Source organism: Mesitornis unicolor, unplaced genomic scaffold, assembly GCF_000695765.1.
Source record: "Mesitornis unicolor isolate BGI_N332 unplaced genomic scaffold, ASM69576v1 scaffold23965, whole genome shotgun sequence".
NCBI lineage: Eukaryota > Metazoa > Chordata > Aves > Mesitornithiformes > Mesitornithidae > Mesitornis > Mesitornis unicolor.
Window position 1 is genome coordinate 3,878 of NW_010187846.1, and position 19,949 is coordinate 23,826.

Genomic DNA, 19,949 nt, shown 5'->3' on the forward strand with positions numbered 1-19,949 from the left:
TCTTCCCTGATGCTTTTGGTCTTTATATTACAATGATTGCTAAAGAAAAATTAAAAGTCATCTATAGTGATGTTGTCTGTGAATGAATTTGGATTTCTTGGGTAATGAAGCTCAATTCAACTGTATTTTAGTCTGAGAGGCTGACTATTTGATACATTTTGTGGGATTTCTGTGGCTTGCCCCTGAAGATGAATCGATTGGCAATAAGGCTAAAGAGGATTCATTAATCAAACTCAGCACCTACTCCATCATATCTCTGTGTACTTAATTTAATTGCCACAATTTCTTGCCTGTCATGAGTTCTTACTAGTTAATAGCTCAGAAAGATAACACCTGTTTTAATTTTATATGTAAGTACACGCAAATCTTAAAAATCATTCTTTCCAGGAGTGGAAATAAGATATTGTCCCAAAATTGATCTCTTGCCACTTTTGCAATATTGATTCAGGTATGAGATAGCATTATTGCTTGAGAAATAGAAGTTGAAACCACCTAGATTAATTATGCTGCCTAAGCTGAGGAAAATGCAAATGAAAAATGTCAAGTATTGTTTTAGGTTTTTGCATCTGTTAGACCCAAAAATAACACCTTTTTTCATTTTTAATAATATATTTTAACATTGGTGCTACAAACAGTGTTCCAGTTACTTAAACAGAGGATTTTAAGTAGTTCCAGAGTTTCATGTATTTATGATTTTGTAAAGGCTAAGGAGTTTTAAAATTTCCATGTCCATTGGGAGGGATTGCTGTTTTCTTTAAAGCAATGATTTCACTTTTGCTCGAGACTTTTGTTGTAAAATGGATGAAAGAAAGCACTTTTGCAGAGATTAAATCTGTTAATCCTTATGCAGTGCATGTTGTGGTGTTTTCCACTATGCTGATAATGCTTTGGTTTGGAGGACATGGTGAGAAAACAGCTGACTCGCTGCAAGCCTGTTGTGTTGCTACTACAGCTTCTGGTCAAATAGGAAGTATGTTATAAACTGGCTTCTTAAAACACGAAAGCAACTGCAGCAATACATGTGCACCTCATTTTCAAAACTAACTGGTGCAGAGACCACACAACTTTTAAAATGCAGGCTTGCCTTCCTCAATTTGTGTGTGCAAAAAAATCAGCCCAATGGGTTAGACTTTGCTGTGCGAATTCTGAGTTCATACATAAGTTTAGCATGAGTCTTCCAATATTGTTTTTTAATAGTTATTTGATTTTATAAAAGCCTTTCTCTGATACTACAAACAAGTAGAATGAAGATTTCTAAAAGGTATGTTTTCAGAACAAAGTTATACGTAAGGTTTTTTTAATGTACCTAAGTGCTTGTTTATCCATATTTAATTAATATCAGAGGTCAACTATCATAGTGATGGTAATTACTTAAAATATATGCTGTTTATTCCTCTGTTGTTTTCTCACTGGTTCAATTAATTTGTCAGTCTCAGTTTCCATCTTACTGCAGAATTGATCTGAACATCAAAAGAGAAATATTTTCTTTTTTACATGAGCTCTTTATTGTGTGTAAAACTTTGGAGAGTAACAAATAAAACCAGTTTCTTCATAATAAAGTAAACAATGTTACTGGGTCTAGGAAACCTTTTTGCTTGTTACAAGAGTGATGGGTAATACCACAGCTTTTCGAACTTTATCTGAATTTGCTACTGTGCTTAATATGCATTTATTTCAGGTGAATTTTATTTAGTCTTTTAATTTTCAGGATTAGCTGAGAAATTGAGTTAAAAGAAAGCATCAAACTGACATAAATGGTTATTAGTTAAATAGTTAATATATCAAAGGAATGTGCAACTGAAATATTATTGAGAAAAATTGGAGATTGTTTTCTTATGCTATATTTAACTGGACTTTTTTTTTCCTGCCTTAACAGTTTGTTGCAGCTGGAGATCACTTAGTTCACCACTGTCCTACTTGGCAATGGTAAGTAAAATCAAAACAAGTAAAGAAAGCTAGGATCCCTACCTGTGTTTTGATGTTTCCATTGGATGCAACTATACAGTTACCTCATTTCAGAATAGTACATGGACTCTTGCAGTAGAACTTCAGCTGTTTTTTTGATGGAGCTATCTTTAAGTCAGGCAGGACTTCATTGCTCTGTGTAGCAGTAGTTGAGATGAGGATTTGTTTTGGGATTATTTTGTTTTGTGTTTCTAAGCCTGTCGAAGAAATAAGCTAGTACATACTGTGAACGCTTTCAGTGTGTAGCTGCAGTAGCAGAACGTCTCCCTGAGCTTGTCTTAGTATTGGTGATTGAGAAAGCAAAGGCCATATCCAACTGGAATTGCTAAGAACTAGTCATAATCACTGTATCTTAGACAAGCATTTGTTAATTACATTTGTTCAAGTTGGCCCACATCCGATCACTTTTTGCAGTGCTTGCTCTCAGAAACCCTTTATCTTTCATGTAAAATAAAGGTACAAAGAAGTTGCTTCCTCATGTGTCACTGGTGTCTTGCGTTATAAAACTAATCAGTTAGTTCCCAGATGGGCATTTTCAGTGCAGTTGGTATAATCAAGGCTCTTTGCTTTATACTGGGCTGTGAAGAGCTGAAGGAGGAATTATATTACCTGAATTGTCATTTCTTGCCTTCTTACTGCCTCCTTCAGAAAAAACATGATGTTGAGTTTGACCTATGTGCCAGCAATTTGGAACAAGCTATTTAGAGTATTAAACTCTTATTCCAAACCAAAAGCCTGTGAAGGTAAAAGCAAATGCTAGAGTGATGTGAGCTTGGCAAAGATTACTTCAAGTCTGGTGGCTATGTGCAGTTTTTATATCTGTAGAGGTCCATTTCTCGCTTTTGCTGAAGTTGCTTCCTAGAAATATTTGGGACTGCATTGTTGCTGATCCTAGAAAATTTCACATAGACTAGATTGTTCTGTCAACCCATATTTGCTTGGCCATCTCAATGGGACACTAGTTTTTGAAGCAGAAAATAGTTTTAATCCAGAAATCCATAGCTTAAGGGTAGCCAGCCTTTTTGATTCCATATCTACATCATAATCTTTCTATGAGCAAAAGTAAAGTCATAGCAAATAGAATCTGAGAATAAGTCAAGAGGAGTGTATAAAGTGTTCTTGATAAAAATTGAAAATGGAAGGGTTCTTTTGTTTGCAGATCATCAAATTCTCAACCTTTTATGGTGCACTTCATTTTACAGGGCTTCAGGAGAAGAACTAAAAGTCAAGGCTTATCTGCCAACAGACAAACAGTTTTTGGTAACTAAAAATGGTAAGGCTGAAGTTTAAATAAGTTTTTTAGGATTCAGCATGGTTGACTGTGCTATTGACTCTACTGACTGTATTGACAGGGGAAGCAAATATCTTGCACTCTGGATGCTTTGGCTTTGTGGTATTAAAAATGTTTTTCCTGTGTATCTAAATCTTTCCCTTAGACAAGTTGTTAGTAGAGCTTTATACTAGTAACACAGCTTGCCTTGCTGAAGTAGAAATGAAGCTTAAACGTTATAAACCTCCTTTTCTGCCTTTCTTTTCTTCTGTCCTTCAGTTCATATGCAGTATCTAAAAGGAAAATACGTGTATTTTCCTCTTCTAGAAAACTTGGGCTATAGAAATGTTCCTGAAATGTCTTGCATGGTGACACTGATTCTTCTAGTTCAGATATGTAACTAATGTCACTGTCCCTTTCAATAACTATAATATTAAATAAAATTTTAAATCAAATTTTTATCAGGTTCACAGTTGTGTGTGTATGTATGTGTATATATATACACACACGCACACACACACCTGTGGGAGAGTGGGTGGGTGTGTGTGTGAGAGAGTGACTACCTTGACGGATAAGAAAGCAGCTAACATCTTGGCACAACCATGGGGAAATATTTTTCTCAAAAGATCTTGCATGAAAGTATTTCAGATAATGCCATTAGGTAGACCTTAAGTACTACGAACAGCCTGAAGAGATTATAACCTCCACTGGGCTGTATTTTATGCTTTGATTTCACTTGCTAATTTTTGGAGTCTTGCAGTGTCCTATCATAGATAAATGCTTATAGTAGTATTGGGCAGACTTTCCTAAGATGGTCTTGCTGGCTTGGATGGCCAAGTAATATGCTTTGTTTCTCTTTCCCCCCTGCTTCCAGGGTCCCACATTGCTCTGACCTGTCGAGATCACATTTCAAAATATGTTTCCTACTGATGGTGACACACTGGCACTTGAGTAAAAGCTTGTGTGCTATGGATGAGACTGGGAGCTGTCCTACAGACTTCATTTTGAAGTCTTTGTGGGGCTTCTTTTCACTGACTTTCATGCCCCCTTCTCCCTTTCTGAAAGGTCTAATAGTATTTTACAAATGGTGCACTTCATGCAGCTGTTAGTTTTTCCACAGTAGTAGAAAAGGACCGTTTTTTTACATAATCCTTGTTTACGATGCTGGAAAATGTCTGATTTGCCTTAACCAGATCTGTGTTCTTTCTTTGACTGTTTTCTGAAAGCTCTGTATAAATCTGTACTTAAATGGCTCTGTAATACATATGACTGAAGTTATTCTAAATAACACATTAATTCTAACCCCTTTTAAACTTCTAGATGTTAATTTAAGATTAAACATGCTTAATATATCGCCTAAATAGTGATTTTTTGACAGAACTCTAAAGACAAATCACTAAACTGATGCTAATCCAGGCAAAGCTGTACTTAGACTAAAAGTTGTTTAACTATGAAGAAAACTAATAGGTTGTCTGCAGTTGTTAGCAAATGGATAGGCAGTCTAAGGAGATCTGAGAAGTAAATTCTTTTCTAATCCTTAAGAGTTTGGATGAAAGTGCTCTAATGGGTAGCAGAAGAATGAACTTCTAAGGCCACTGCAAGTGTTGTGCTGTACATGAAATAAAAAAAAATATTTTGAAGTGCTGTACCAGATGTTTTATTTCATGATTTTGCATTTGAAATATAGCTCTAGAATTCCTTAAATAGGGATATATGAGAGACTACCACGCTTCAGAAGGCCTTGTAGGATAATTTCTTGCCTCAGTCTGGTTTTGTATAGGAATGGCTGCATTCATTTAGTTTTGCGTTTTTTTGCAGTGCCATGCTACAAAAGGTGTAAGCAGATGGAGTACTCAGATGAGCAGGAAGCAATTATAGAAGAAGATGATGGTGATGGAGGATGGGTAGACACTTTTCACAATGCAGGTATTCAAAATCTTGGTTCAGACTTTGCATTTGGAAATCTGAAAGATTTTCAGTTTCCAATCTTAGAAAGTAAACTATTTCCTATATATAGATGGCTGTGTACTGGTATCTAATTTGGAAGAGATAAGTTATGTTGCCAGCTACCCACTTGATTGGCATATGACTGATCAGGTGTTTGACTATGCCTGTTTATGCCTGAAGCAGGCTACTTTTTAGAGGTGTTGATAATAAATTATGTCAGTATTCTCTTAAAGATCTAGAAGGTTATTGGAAAAAAATTAGCTGTGTAGTGGCTCACTTCTTAGGAGATCTTGTGAAGAGAATTCTGGTTTAAATTATTTATTTGAAAAATATAGAAATTTATCTTTTTTAGTAAGATTACATGTGATATCTTTATCTTCATGATGACCTCAACTGACTTAATTCGTTTTTTACCATTCTGTTGAATCATTGGATTCAGCTAAAATGGGGAATCATTAGAAAACGGCTATTATCTTAGTATCTGAGGTCACTGGGGGAATGAGAGGAGACACTAAAAAGAAAATAAAGAGGAGTGTGGGGAGATGATCCTTTTTTACATTGTCCTTAGTTAAGCTTGTGTTTGTAGAGAAATCTAAAAAAATACTGCTTACATGAATCTATCTCATTAGCATTCCTAGCACAGCCTCTTATAAATCCTTTTGTGCTTTTCTAAGAATTGGCAATTTTATTAGTTTTAGTCTGTTTCTTCATGTTCTTGTATGAATGAATAAAATTCTATCTTTCAATTATGTTTCTCCACCGTTCCAAAGCTACAGGGTACTTAGATTTTACTTTGGTGTAAATTTTTTGCTGTAATGTGGAAGAAGTTCTCTGACTAAATAGTTCAGCCAAACTGGGCAGAAAAAGAGTGGGAGAAGATGCCTTTTTTTTCTGTAGGTGTAAATTTTTCATCACTGGCTATTCTTAAATGTATTGTAGTTCATAATTGAACACCTGACACCAAAGAAATCGTTTGACATAGCTTTGTCATATCGTTGAATTAAGGATGCATTTTCCATCCTTGCTGTGTGGATAGACTCCTCTGCCAGGGTTTGCTAGTTTGGGCACCATGCTCTAGTAGCACAACTGTAAGACTCTGACTAGACCTGGCCAGGTCTCCAAACTGTCAAAGGAGATAAAATCTGTTTCTACCCATCTGTACAAATGTGCTTCATATAAACACCGCTTTTTCTGGTAGGAAAAACCACAGCCACTAGAAACACATTGCTTCCAAGCAGCATTCAACTGGCATTCCTTTGAACAGTTGAGGTCATTCTGATGAGCAGTGACTTGATTCCAGGTTAATTCTCCATAATGATGTAACTTTTTTCATCTGAATAGTTAGATAAATTCACTGTGTCAAAGCTACAATAAAATTAGAAAGCTAATGTGGAGGAATCTAAGAGTTGGTACTAAGAGTGATTTGGGGTCTTTTTTACATATTTCCTCTCAGTTAGAAGCATTGAGTGTTCTGCTACATTGTTGCTTTGTTGTGAATACCTTACTTTCATGATGCTCAGAAATATTCATAAGTGCATGCCTCATTTGGGAAGTTGAGTTCCATTATTGTGACATGAATGCCTATTCTGAACTCATTTTTATGCAAAAACTCCTTAAAATAAAATTCCAAATTACTTCCAGTATTCCATCAACAAAAATTGTATGATGTGCTGTGCTGTTGTGCTCCTTATTACTGGTACGGCTAGTTTATGGATGTCCAGCACCAAGCATGCTACCAATACCAAATAAGCAGCCCTTCAAATAACAAAATTGTTGCTGTGAGAGGTAACTTAAAGATCATATGCTGCTTTCTAAGGTGTCTCTATCCTCTTTCTGTAGTATTCTGGAACAAAGAATCAAGCTTCTTTAACACAAATCTCTTGTTCAATTAACAGGTATAGTGGGTGCAACAGAAGCAGTTAAGGAGATCACACTAGACAGTAAGGTACTTGTTTCTAAATTTTCCTCTTACTTTACTAGAGGACCTAAGGATACTCAAAGTCTTACCTGCAGCAATCTGGTGCTGCCTGTGAAAGATTAAAATACATTTTGTCACTAGTGTTACAGATATACATTGACTTTCAGAGCCCATGATATTAGTCTAAGCACATGCATCTTCTTATTACTATGTGTTTACTGAGGCAGTGTTCATTTTGGAATGTCTTTAGCCTGTGTGCTCTTGTGCCAGACTTCTACAAACTGAAAATTAAATTATCTTTACAGTGATGCTGCACCCTTGTCTCAAGAAAACAATGTATGGAGATCCAGTGTAAAGAAATTTTAATATGGAATAATAATGTAGGGGTGTAAAGTATTTCTTCTTAATCTTTAACTGCTGCAAGCAGAATTTTAACACATTTGGTCCTGTTTGACAGGCTTGCGTACCCAAGTTTAGAAGTACTAAAACTGTTTATATGTCTTACAAAGTAATCAGATTCTGCATGTGTTTACAAAAAGTCATTCTGTGTCAGATCTGAAACTTAAATCCTTAGGAAACTGAGAATAGCTGGAAGTACTTGAAATTGAAATGTGTTAGCTAATATGTTTAAGAAATGTGGAGAAAGTCACAGAGACACAAAGTGCTTTTCAAGATGAGTTGGCTGCTAAAGTGGAGTATTATCTGTGTGCTATGCGAGTTTGTTAAACCATGCAAGCAGAACACTTTGGATTTTAAAAAATGGAGGGGGAAAGAATGGACTGTGGCATGCTACTGCACAATTGTAAACAGTTCCAAGTGCTGTTCATATGATGAATTGTGAAGTACATGTATTTCAAGTGGGACTGTGCTGAACATAGTAAGAATACTGCTTTTTCACAAGTCAGTAACATGAGGGTGGAAGAAACACTAAGGAATACCTAAAGGTGGTAACTGTTTCTATGAAACAAATACTTGCAGAATGTTACTTGGTACTGTGATTCATAACTGCTGTTGTATGTTATGAATTTGATTTAACTTCTAATATATTATATGTATAAAAACTTGTTTGTTGTACAGTATGTTTTTTCATGGACCACAGGTCCAATCCAGAATGGCAGCTCCTTTTTCTGCTAATGTTCTGTTTGACAAAGCACTTTGCAACTTTTCTTACTGTTTTTGTTTGTTTGTTTTTCCAGTGAGGAAATCAGCCACCTAATGGTTACAGTTAGAGCAGTTTCTAATTCTTATCATTATTTGGAGTATTCTCCTTAAAGTCTTTATGAAACCTGCGTATTTTGTTACCTTTGCCTTCTGAATTTTTTTTCTGGGGTTGTCTGTTGGGTTCAAATGCTGTGCATAGGCCCATAATACCCAAAAGAAAAAGGTGGCTGAGGGCTTGTGCCTTATTCATTTCTGTTGAACTGTGCTTTCTCAAACAATAATGTCAAAATGTGCTATCTTTTGAGGCTTTCTTGTGTTTTAAAAATGACTATTGAACTGTTGCATAGTTGGCTGTGGATTAGGTCACACAAAATCTTAACCTACATGTTTAGTCATAGCTGTTTAGTCCATTGCTTTTCATTTGAGGTGGGTGTTTTTTTGTAAAGAATTTACAGGCTGTTTAACTTCAAGTTTATTCTTCTTTGCTTAGGAATTAAAGCATTTGAGACTACAAAGTCAAAGGAGAGTGTTTTAGCGGATTTTTAATGTCATACTAGGGTTTTGAAACTAAATTTGATTAATAAGCAAATATTTGAGTTTGGTATAGTCTTTCATAATATTGCAGAAATTACTTTTCTGGTTTGCTGTATGCATTGACTGGATTTTAATTTGCTGGGGCTGTTCAGGCTGTGTAGATGGAGCAGTCTTTAAAGCAGTGTTTTCAATTTAAATTCTAAAGGATAATATAAAAATACCAGAATGTTCAGCATCCTGTGAAGACGATGATGAGGAAGATGAAGGAGAAGCTGCAGACATGGAAGGTATTTCCTTAAATATGTTGAGACTTGCGTTGTTTCAGGCCTTTATCTAAAGCAGTACGCTCTAAAGAAATATTATTCTTTCTTTTCATGGAATGTGTGCTCTTTATCATCTTTTGTATGGTCTTATTGATGCATTTTTACTCTAAACTGTGCTGAAACTTGCATGAGTGTTAGTGACTGGGAAATTAATTTCAGTAGCAGAACAGATCCAAGCAAGCAAAAATTAGAGATTTAGCACAGCTTCCTTCCTGCTTCATACCTACACTTAAACTCAATCTTTCTACTTAAAACGATTTAAGGATTACTCGCCGTGTACTTTTTGCAGTCTTGGTCAAACTTGTATTAAAAAAGTTATAGTCTGGTTTGGGGAATGGGAAATCTACCTCAATAAAACATCTTTTGATACATGTAGATTTGTTTTGATGGAGTTGTTGATGAATGAGATACATGATGACTAGCTGTGAGCTGAACACAGAATTTTATGGGTCTTCTTTTCAGAGTATGAAGAAAGTGGGCTATTGGAGACAGATGATGTGAGTGAACAGTTCTCTATCTTGTCTATGCTTATCACCAATATGAGCACAAGCAAAGTAAAAATAATGACAACAAGTGGCTGGCAATGAGCTTGTTACAAGCAGTGGGATTACTGAGCTTGGTTTCTTAGGGATTTGTCTCTTGCCAGCCTACTGCAGTAACCTTAACTCTTAGGACCTCAAAGACTTTCATCACAGTAATTTTGCATTCTATTTGCATAAATTTGCTGATCCCTTTCACTTTGCTTACACACAGTGCTGTATTCACTAGAGGTAAAAAATCCAGTGTTCTTGAGGCTTACATCTAGAGGATGAGTGGCTTATAGGTTCAGTAGATTACACTAATGCACTAGACTGTCATGAGAAAAAACAAAGGGCATCATTATTTGTGGTACTCTGCAAAGGTCTTCATGAACCTGCATAAACTGAAACCTCTGCCTTCCGAATTTCCTTGGGATTGTCTGTTGGGTTTAAAAGTTATTGGTGAAAGAAAGGAGGGATATGTGATAATGCAGTTGCATGCTTCCTTAAGAAATAGGGCATTTTTTGAAAAAATACAAAACCCACCAAAAATAAAACTGAAAACCACTTGATGGGAGAGAAATTGATACTCCTAATTTGAAGATAAAAAACAAACCCAAAAAACTTATTTTTCTAATGTTCACTTATGAATATTAATTTCAGTTTTGCAGCTTTACATAACTACTTAGGATGGGAAAGGAGGGAACCCAAACAAGACTATACTAATGTTGTCATTTTTACCTTGAACCAGGCAACGCTTGACACAAGACAAATTGTAGAAGCTAGCAAAGCTAAAGTTGATGTTGGAGGGGAAGATGCTATTCTACAGACTAGAACTTACGACCTCTACATCACTTACGACAAATATTACCAAACTCCAAGGCTCTGGTTATTTGGATATGATGAGGTATAGCTATGTTGGGGGTTTTTTTCTCCACTTCTATGACTTACTAGACTCACCATGTGAAATAGCAAGTCTGTTTTGTTGCTACTTATTCACAGTAGAAATTTCAAGGAAGAAATGGTGAGAAAACCTTTATGCAGTTAGGGTTGCAGACAGGACTTACAGTACTTGCAGGAAGTAGGACAAGTTTAACTGAAAATTGTACTTGGTAACTGAGCACATTTGGAAATCATGCTCATGTCATTTGAGTTTCTGTTAGCTCTGTACAGCTAGTAATAACCTTGATAAACTTAGTCAAGTAAGCAGGTGTATATTTTCATGACCTTCAGAGGGAGAGGATTAGATAAATCACTCTTTAATGATTGTTTCTTGAGTTAAAGTCGGTTAGGGCTTAGGTGGTTCTCATATTTATTGACTCTATTGACTTTACCATTCCCCTGGTATATTAAAAACACAAAATTGTGCAGTACTATTTCTATGCCATATGGCTTTTAACACACTGTTCTTTCAGTGTACCTTCAGAACTATTGTCTATTCGATGCTTATAATTTATGGTGCTTATGATGTTATGATGTTCATGGTGTTAATGATGTTAGAATTGCTGATGAGGAGCAAAAGATTCTTTCTTGTAATGCTTTTGTTCTCATGTTCCTTTTTTCCCCATATAGCAACGGCAGCCTTTAACAGTAGAGCATATGTATGAAGATATTAGTCAAGATCACGTCAAGAAAACAGTGACCATAGAAAACCATCCTCATCTTCCTCCACCTCCCATGTGTTCAGTTCATCCATGCAGGTAAGTCTTTCTTTCTGGTCTTATTCAGCGTGCAGTCACAAGGCACATCACTGGTCTTGTTAAGGATTTGGTTCAGGTTTTCTGGACATATTTCCATAATTGGCTGCCATAGTGGGCTGTTATCTTTTGAGGGAGTGTGAAAGGAAGGTATCGGCAATTCCCTGAAGTTATTCCAGTGTTTACTGCCAGAAGTGTATTCTGCAGTTAGAGCTGTCCTCTTTCTGCTCAACGTCTCTTTTCTTCCACTTTCCTGTGAACTCCAGAAGATGGCAGACTATTAGAACTCTATAAAATAAAGTTCTGTACTTTTATTTGCTGATTTATTTTTATGGATAAAATTATAATGAATAGTTTGGGAGTGGAAAAAACTATTTGTACATGAGGTAAATCTTATTTTGTAGTTACTACCGTCTGCTCCCCTAGAAGCCCTTAAAATTTTACACTGATAGAGGCCCTCTAATTGCCACACTGAAACATTTGTTAAACACAAGTGTAAAACACACTTGTGTTTTTAGGGTCTTTTCTGTTGCATTTCCACATTTCTTACCCAAGACATAGGGAGTCTCTAGTTTGAGTAGCTGCACAGATATTTTTTGTCAAGGTCCTCAAAAGGTGCCTTTCATCTTAAATGTAGGCCCTAACATAATTTTAGGTGTCTTGAACAGTGTAACTCCTCAGCTTCTTGATAGTATGAAGTTCTTGAAGAGATGAGTTTGGGCTTTTATCTCATTTTAAAAAAAGAGATGCGTTGTAGTCTTGTATATATTTTTAAAAAAAAGGTCCAGATTGCCCCTTTAAGTCTTGTAATTTCTCTTAAATGTTTCTGGTATCCATGTCACTAGCTGAGGTGTAAAAGAATGAGCTTGTTGTAAACAAGCTTGCGGTAGTTTTTGCAGACTCAACACATTCTTGTTTCTGGTTAGGAATTATTTGATCATAAGATTAGTCTTGGGAAATGTATACCATTCTTTAGAGAGAGAGCAAGGGAGCTCTGGACCACGTAGCTTATGGCTTCTTTCAATCTTATTTTGAGGATGTTTATTCATGGGCTTTGTAAATCTGTATCTCGTGTTTCTTCTGGTTCATAGTTCTTTAACTGCTTCATTAGAGCAGTCTTGTTTTCACCGAGCACTCAGGCTCATATCTGGACAATATTGAGCAGAGAAGCCATTGTACAACTGTGAAATAGCTTTTTCCCCAGTTTAGCTGTCTTGTAGAAAACAAAGTGATACAGTTAATCGTTGGTCTTTAAATCCTCAGCTTTATTTCTATGCTAACATAATAGACCTGTGAAAATGTCGGTCTCAGTGCTCAAGAGTGATATAGGAAGCAGAACTTAAAGAACCGTTAGGAAGAGAATAAAGAATAGAACAGAAAAGAGTATAAAGCCTCTTCTGTTAATCTGTGAGGACACCGTCATGTTGAATACTTGCAGTACATCTCTGGTCATCTGTGCTATAGTCTCTGAAGGGAGACCAAAACTGCAGAAGGTACAGAGGGGTTGTCTGGGATAACTGAGGTTCTAAAGCTTTTTCCCATAAGAGATGATTGAGTAACCTGCAACCAGTTAAGATTTCAGTGACCTTCATCGTGAATGGCACAGAAAGTGACATAATAGGTGTTCATTTTTTCCAATAGTAAAACTGGTGATTTTGAATGCTACTTGTTGCTGACATGTTCAAAGCCAGGAAAAGGATTGAACTCTGCACACAGCACCTAATTAAACTGAATATTTATTTAAGCAGTATGATGATAGTGAAAGAACTTGTCAAGAGTTGTTAGAAGTGAAGTTGTTGGAATGCTCTAGAATTAGAAAGTCCTTGGGTTGCATACTGCTGGAAACTAGTAGTACTTTAGGGGAAGCATTACTAGATGTTTGCTCTGGCCTCTTGAGCATGTACTATAAGACAGTAAGCAGGATGAGGTAAACCTGTGGTTTGATCCAATAATATATTCTTGTACCTTATATAAACATGCCAGTCTTAATATGTCAACCTGTTAGTGACTTTGATTGCCTTACAGTTTGCTGTGTGCAGAGTTTTAGATGAAAAAATGGATGCAGCTTTTTGTGCAACTAGTGTTTCTGAAGGAGTGTCAGGTGGAAAGTGTGCAGGAAGGCTTAACAGACTGACTAGGAAGAAGATTAATAGAAGAAAAGGAAGGGAGGAAAAAGCCTGAAGCCAAGACTTGACTTAGTTATTGCTGGAAGCTCTGTTAATCAATTGGTTGAGAAGAAGCTCCTGTTGGTGGATGCAGGCTGGAAGGGCACTCTCAGAAGAAACAAAGATGACCAGATATTTGGGCATGACAGCCCTCATGGACTAGATAGAACTGTGGGTTTTATACTGGGCTGTGGCTGCAATGTAATATGCGTAATTTTGCAGACACATTTGCAGAGTAAGAAGCCATTTAATGCTAGCCTGTGAATTTGGATTGAGAGTCTTCATAGATGAGCGCTCTGTGTGCATGTTTTCACTTCTTCCTCTCAAGCCAGTGAAGTGCCAGTGCCTTTGTTACATAACCCACATCTACACTTGAAGAAATGGTTGAGACTAATTCCAGTTAGTCTTTTAAGCATGAAAGAGATGATTGATATTGCAGAGAGACAGATTTGTCAGTAGTCTTAAATGTGGAGGAAACTATCTGTTCATTCTCAAAAGCAATCTAGTTGACCAGCAACTGCGTAATATGAGAAAGGTTTGAAAAAGTCATCTTTAGACTGTGAAGAAGTTAACTGTATCTAAAATGGAGGCTTTCATTATGTTCTCTTACTCTGCAAAGTGAGGTATTCTGTTTTCTTAAATGGGTAAAGCTAACACCTAAGAAGGTCTGGGCTTCTAAGGTGAAAAATCTTAGCTGAAAATGTCTTGTTCTTAATTCAGCTAGGAAGTACTGCTGTTTAGCTAGCTCTGCTGCTGTTGCTTTCCTGCACATTACAAGAATTGTGTAATGTAGGGTATTTGGATGGTTCTCAGCTTACTTGTCTTGGTTTCTTGTGACGTGTATATCCCTTTGTCATGCGTCAGAGAAAGGAAAGAAAAGGCAGTAGGGTGCCACTGTCAGTGCCCTGAGATTGCTCCTATTTTGAGTAGTTAAAACTGTTTATCTTGCAGCTCTGCTGTAAGCTGTATTTATTGTCAGCGTTTCTATGGTACTGGAAGGAATGTAGTCAACTTCCTCATTAATTGCTGCAAACTGGTTTAATTACAGTTTTCAGCTTTTTTTATGTGGGTACAATGAAGGGACTATCAAACTAGTTAACTACTATATGTATTTACAATTAGATTTTAATTACTTGCGCTAATTCCAAGGGCTTATTTTTCTCTATTTCAGAATAAATGATGATAGGCTTCTGAACTCTCTTTACATCTTATGTCCTCTAAATTTCTGCAGGGAAGTGACTAGATACAACTGCAAGGATCAGTAAATTGTAGATCTTAAGGTTAACTGACTATTGTGGATTCTGGATGTTTCTTCTAATGATGACATTTGTGGGCTTTTCTGCACCTATCTCATTATGTGTGAGCAGTTACAGACACTAAGTCAAATTTATAGGTAATTTTTTTTCTTGAAAATACACTGTTCTGAGAAGTCTTGCATTTTACCCTTTTTTATGGAAGCTTATAGTTGTTGTCCACTACACTGAAAGTCCTGTGAAAGGCCTTTTATGTTAATGAACTGCAAGGGGTGTGGGGCGATGAATAATTTCTTGTGTTGGGTTTTTTCTCCCATATGTCAGGAAGAATTTTATTTCTTGCTTTTACTTTCTGTTAGTATATATTTCTCTTCCAGCTGATACTGAGGCAACGCCAGTACGTCAGTTGTGCTGAATTCCAGTGTGAAGTTAATAACAAATATTTTGACTGACAGCTTTGGTCAATTGCAAAGCAGGAGAGGGGTTTTTCAGCTGGAAAGAGAACATTCCTGATGTGAGCGTAAAGGGTCCTGTAATCAATCTAAGAAATCAACTTCTTTCAACTCACTTTTAACCACTTAATATGTATGGTTTTAACTCTGTATATATCTGTATATAATTTATTTTTAATAGGAACAGTAGTATAGCAGTATTTCTGACTTGGAATGTGAATAATAACTCATTTATATTACTTGAATCACCTCTAGAGTTGGTTGGTATACTAGAAAATAAATTAGGGGATTTTAGTAGATATTTTAAGTGTCTGATCTATTCGATAGCTCTAATGATCTACAAACAGGTCCTGGGATGAGCATTGGTAAGCATGTAGGACATTTAGTCATCTGGAGTTAAGACTGACTACTAGGGGACTTTTACTCAGAAGTGATAAAAAAATAGAGGTTTCTAGATAGCAAGCTGTTCTAGATGACATTTCTTCCAAAGTTCTAATTCGATTTTTTCCATGCTTCATATTAATTCCTCAAAGTTTTCTTATAGAAGGAAACTGAAAACAGGAAACAAGCTTTTGAAAGTTTATAAAGCACCTCCAAAGCTTTTCGTAAGTATGACAGTAAAAATGACCATTCTGTGGCCGGTATGGAATTCCAGATATCTAACTAGTCCTTGGAAAACAGAAAAGTACAGATGTTATTAAGATGTATGAAGTTGATCTAGTATCCTGTTAGAGACTTCTAATAGCCATAAGGTGACCTGTATTCTGTGCCGGCAAGAATAACAGTCCACTGTTAGGGACAAGATCAAAGCTCAAGTTGTAATGGTGGCCAGGTTTCTATACAGAAGCAACTGGTTTTGATACTCACTATGGTGTGTGTTCTGCAGGGGCATCATGAGGATCCAGAATTGGAATCAGCTGTGAGGGTTAGCTGATTGCAAATACCAACAGCACAGCAAATGACAAATGCTGACCTTTAGTATTTCCTCAGACTTGCATGTTCCTGTTTGCAGTGTGTCTTGGTAACTTTGCAACAGCTTCCTTCCTTGTGTTTGCAGTTGCTGGCAGCATGATTAATTTTGGAGAGAACTACTAAATGCCAGTTACTGGTCAGCTATTTAGATTTGCATAATGGTATCAAAGCATGGTCAGAAAGTTACGCAAACTCTGCTTATCACTATTCCTTGTTCTCAGTAGGCACGTAGGTTGTTTCAGAATGGGTATTTTAAACTATTGCTGTTAACTGACTTGCAGTGTTGTGCAGGTGCATGTCCTATGTGATCTCACTGATAAAAGATTGCTTACAGCATCATGAATTTGAAACAAAGTTGAAGTATAGATAGAAGTAAGATGAGCTATACAACCTGGGAGTTTGTGTTAAAAATGTATGAATAAAATATCAATTAACCGTACAGTAGTTCTCCCCTCTGATTTCTTATTTTTCATCCCCTAGTTTATGGGGTATAAGAACTGTCCTGAACTCAAGACCATTAGTTCTGAATTGTAACTGGTCATGAAAAGATTTGAAGTCTTCATCACTGGAGATAGACAAAACCAGACCAGACAAGGTCCTGAACAAACTGTTCTGGTTTACTGCTCCTTTGAGCAAGGAGTGTTGGACTACATGTGACCAGTCTCTTCCAACCTTAGCTATTCTGTGATTCCATGTTATATTCTGAGGATCAGCTTTGCACAAAAATGTTTGTGTGGCTTATAGTAGATGTGGTATGTCACTGATGACTTAATGCCAAAATACAGTGACCTGAGGAAATGTTTGTCCTCCCCTGTAGTACTTTACAATAACAGAGTCATGAGAGAGAACCAGCTACCGTAGAAACTGTTGATCTCCCACAGAGTACAAGTTACTGCTGTAACCAGAGAAAGTTTCTACACCATAAATCCAGTCTGAGAGCAACAGTTGTGAATTTCTGGATGGTTTAGCCTCTCTTTCCTAGGAAACTCTGAATTGTGTAAGTGTTTGACACCTCGTAAGTTCTACACATACAGTAGAGGCAGCTAAAAAAAGTTGCAGCGATTTTTTAGGCATCTTTTTCAGGGTTCATCTGGGAACATCTGGTGACTTGCTGCTGCTGAGGATTGTCTTCTGGGGACTTACCTGGTGGTTTCAGTGTCATTTAGCAATTAATGGTTACGCTAGTGACAAGCAGTATGCATTGCTTCTCATTATAGCACTCAGTCTACGCTGTAGCATAGAACATCTTTCTCTTTCCTTGTGAATTTAAGGAGTTGGCAAAGAACGTTGCCTTCATCTTTATTAACTTTCTGGTATTGTTAAATTTTTATTCTTTAGTAAACTGAAAACTTCCTTTTGCTGCTTCTGAAGCTGACAGTCCAAACTTATTTAATTTGCACAAAGCTTGGTATTATTGAGATGGAGTTACTTTTTCCTTAAAATATTTTCACTATTTCTGTTCTGTTTTTCAGGCATGCAGAAGTGATGAAGAAAATAATCGAGACTGTTGCAGAAGGTGGGGGAGAACTTGGAGTTCACATGTATCCTTTTTCATTACTACACAGTATCCTTAGATTTCTTGCAGTGTAAGGAGCTATAACCTCAAGGTTCCTAAACTGGAACACAGTTGTGTGAAAGCAGTGCACATACAGAAAACAACTATCTGTGGTGGTGCTTATTAGAGATCTGGGACGAGCTCCTTTATGCAAACAAACTTTGTTAACCAGTTCTAAGTCACAATTTGAATTTTCTTTTAGTGAGGTGACTGATCTTGGTTATGCTTTGTAGTATTTCCTACAGTGCTTTCTGACTGAAGTAATTTCCATGTTAGAAGCAAGGGTGTCCTTTCAAAATAGTGTTCTAACTGCTTTTGCTGCTATAAGGCAAGCAAGGGTGGGTTATAGGCCCTGAATCAGTTAAATTCTTGTTCACTGTGAGTTGAGACTTGCTGAATTTGTGCAGCAAGCAACTGAAACTGAGCTGGAAAATAACTTTTCTGGCAAGGTATTTCAAGTCTTTTACACCTCAATAATTAGAAATAGCATATTTTCAAGATTTTTATTACTTTTTTTTTTGCTACTGCTTAACAAATTGATGGTTTTTTAACAGGTTATTTCTTCCCTCATTATCATGTAGTTTGTGTTTGTCAAGAAATGGTCCATGAGACTGACATGTCAATAGTAGGGGTTACTTGTTTCCAGTACCAATGTAACTTAATTGTCAGTTGAAAGTAGTGATTTATTATTTTTCAGTTTGCTGTCTGCCTCAATACCAGGTGGGCAGACACTAGTTTATAATTAGCCAATATACTCTGAACTGCAGATTCAGGCCCAACATGCCTTTGAAGGTGATATACACAAGGGAGATGAGGAAGGTCTCTACAAAGACAGACTTAGTTTACCAAAGCGAATCTCTCTACTTTCCCTTACCAACAGGAAGGAGCTTTTTCAAAGGATGGTTCAGAACAAGAACTGATTTCTTTTCCTGAGCCACTGAAATGCTGAGGAAGAGCCTGCTTTCCCTATACCTACAGGAAACTAAGCATTAGCCTTGCTAGATGCAGTTCACCTTGGCATTTATTAATAAAGTATGTAAATGGGATTGTAAAGGTTTGTGTGGTGTTTGTAAGATTTATTGAAAATAATTCCTGATTCCCTGCTTTAATTTAAAACAGGAAAGTGTATATGTTTGGGCAAGCACAAGATGTCATTACTAGAGTTCTGTTATATTAATCTCTAAGTCTCTTAACTGTATAATTGCCAGGTGTTGGTTTTTCTGTTACCAATAAATACTGTTGAGCAGACCATTGAATGTGACTTCTGCTTTGCTTTACAGGACTTCTAGCTATTGCACTTTTTCCTTAACAAGAAACTCAGGTACCTTCTTATTTTCTTGAAATTTGTACAGGCAGTCATTCCAACGATAGAATATGACTACACGAGGCACTTTACTATGTAACTAAAATAAGTGATGTCATCCTCTAATTATCAAATATTTTTTTTTTAAATAACCCATCCATGTGACTTATAGAACATTATACACAATTTCTGTAACTAACCTTTTATCAAGTTGATGCATTAAAATAAAATGTTCCATTACCAGCCTTTTTAATAAAAGTCTTTGTGTGTAATATAAATAAATCACTTTCATTCCATACAGACGCTACACTAAAAGGTGGGATTTTTTTTTCCTCCATAATTCCTTCAGTTTTCTTTCAACAGGAGGCTATTTTTGTCTGTACTGGAAGCTAAAATATACTTTCCTAGTAGAAACCCGATGCTTTTGGCTTCATTGATTCCTGAAAATGTGATTATTTATTTTTTAATTTTTTTTTTATTCCCATCTAAATTCACTTGAGAGTTCTGTGGCTTTTTTCCTAGTTATGAAGGGTTATGTTTCCTCTAACTGGAGGAGGATTTTGAAAGCTGAAAGAAAATAAGTGGTCATCTTGTTAGGAAGTTTGACTACATCTTAAACTAAAATAGCTGTAACTAATCAATCTTTGAAAGGTAATTCAAATTTACACTTGAACAAGACTAGTGTTTTGAGGTGGACTTTTTTGGGAGACAAAGGAGTAATATTGGTATGTTGTCCATCTTGTAATAAAGGCAACAGTCTTATTGACAAAATTACAGCATGAAGGTAAAGAAGGGAGAAGATTGTTATGGTAGAGCAATCTTGATTACTTGTCTGCCTGAACTACTCTTAACTGGTAGTCTAATAGCATGGTTTACTTTTTGGAGTAAATAATACATGGAGTTGTTTATAAATTCA

General features: G+C 36.3%; 1 protein-coding gene across 1 annotated transcript in view; it reads left to right on the forward strand.

The window, feature by feature from the left end:
- The window catches only part of ATG3 (autophagy related 3), a gene marked incomplete at its 5' end in the record, with an annotated part of 20,698 nt that extends 1,422 nt beyond the window's left edge, over window positions 1-19,276 (forward strand). Inside the window, 10 exons of the mRNA XM_010185604.1 lie at window positions 1,877-1,926; window positions 3,168-3,238; window positions 5,054-5,161; window positions 7,078-7,127; window positions 9,001-9,082; window positions 9,581-9,615; window positions 10,388-10,543; window positions 11,209-11,336; window positions 17,648-17,716; window positions 19,052-19,276. Of these exons, the coding sequence (XP_010183906.1) occupies window positions 1,877-1,926; window positions 3,168-3,238; window positions 5,054-5,161; window positions 7,078-7,127; window positions 9,001-9,082; window positions 9,581-9,615; window positions 10,388-10,543; window positions 11,209-11,336; window positions 17,648-17,716; window positions 19,052-19,133 (831 nt within the window). The remainder of the gene's footprint in view (window positions 1-1,876; window positions 1,927-3,167; window positions 3,239-5,053; window positions 5,162-7,077; window positions 7,128-9,000; window positions 9,083-9,580; window positions 9,616-10,387; window positions 10,544-11,208; window positions 11,337-17,647; window positions 17,717-19,051) is intronic.
- Between the last annotated feature and the right edge of the window lie 673 nt (window positions 19,277-19,949).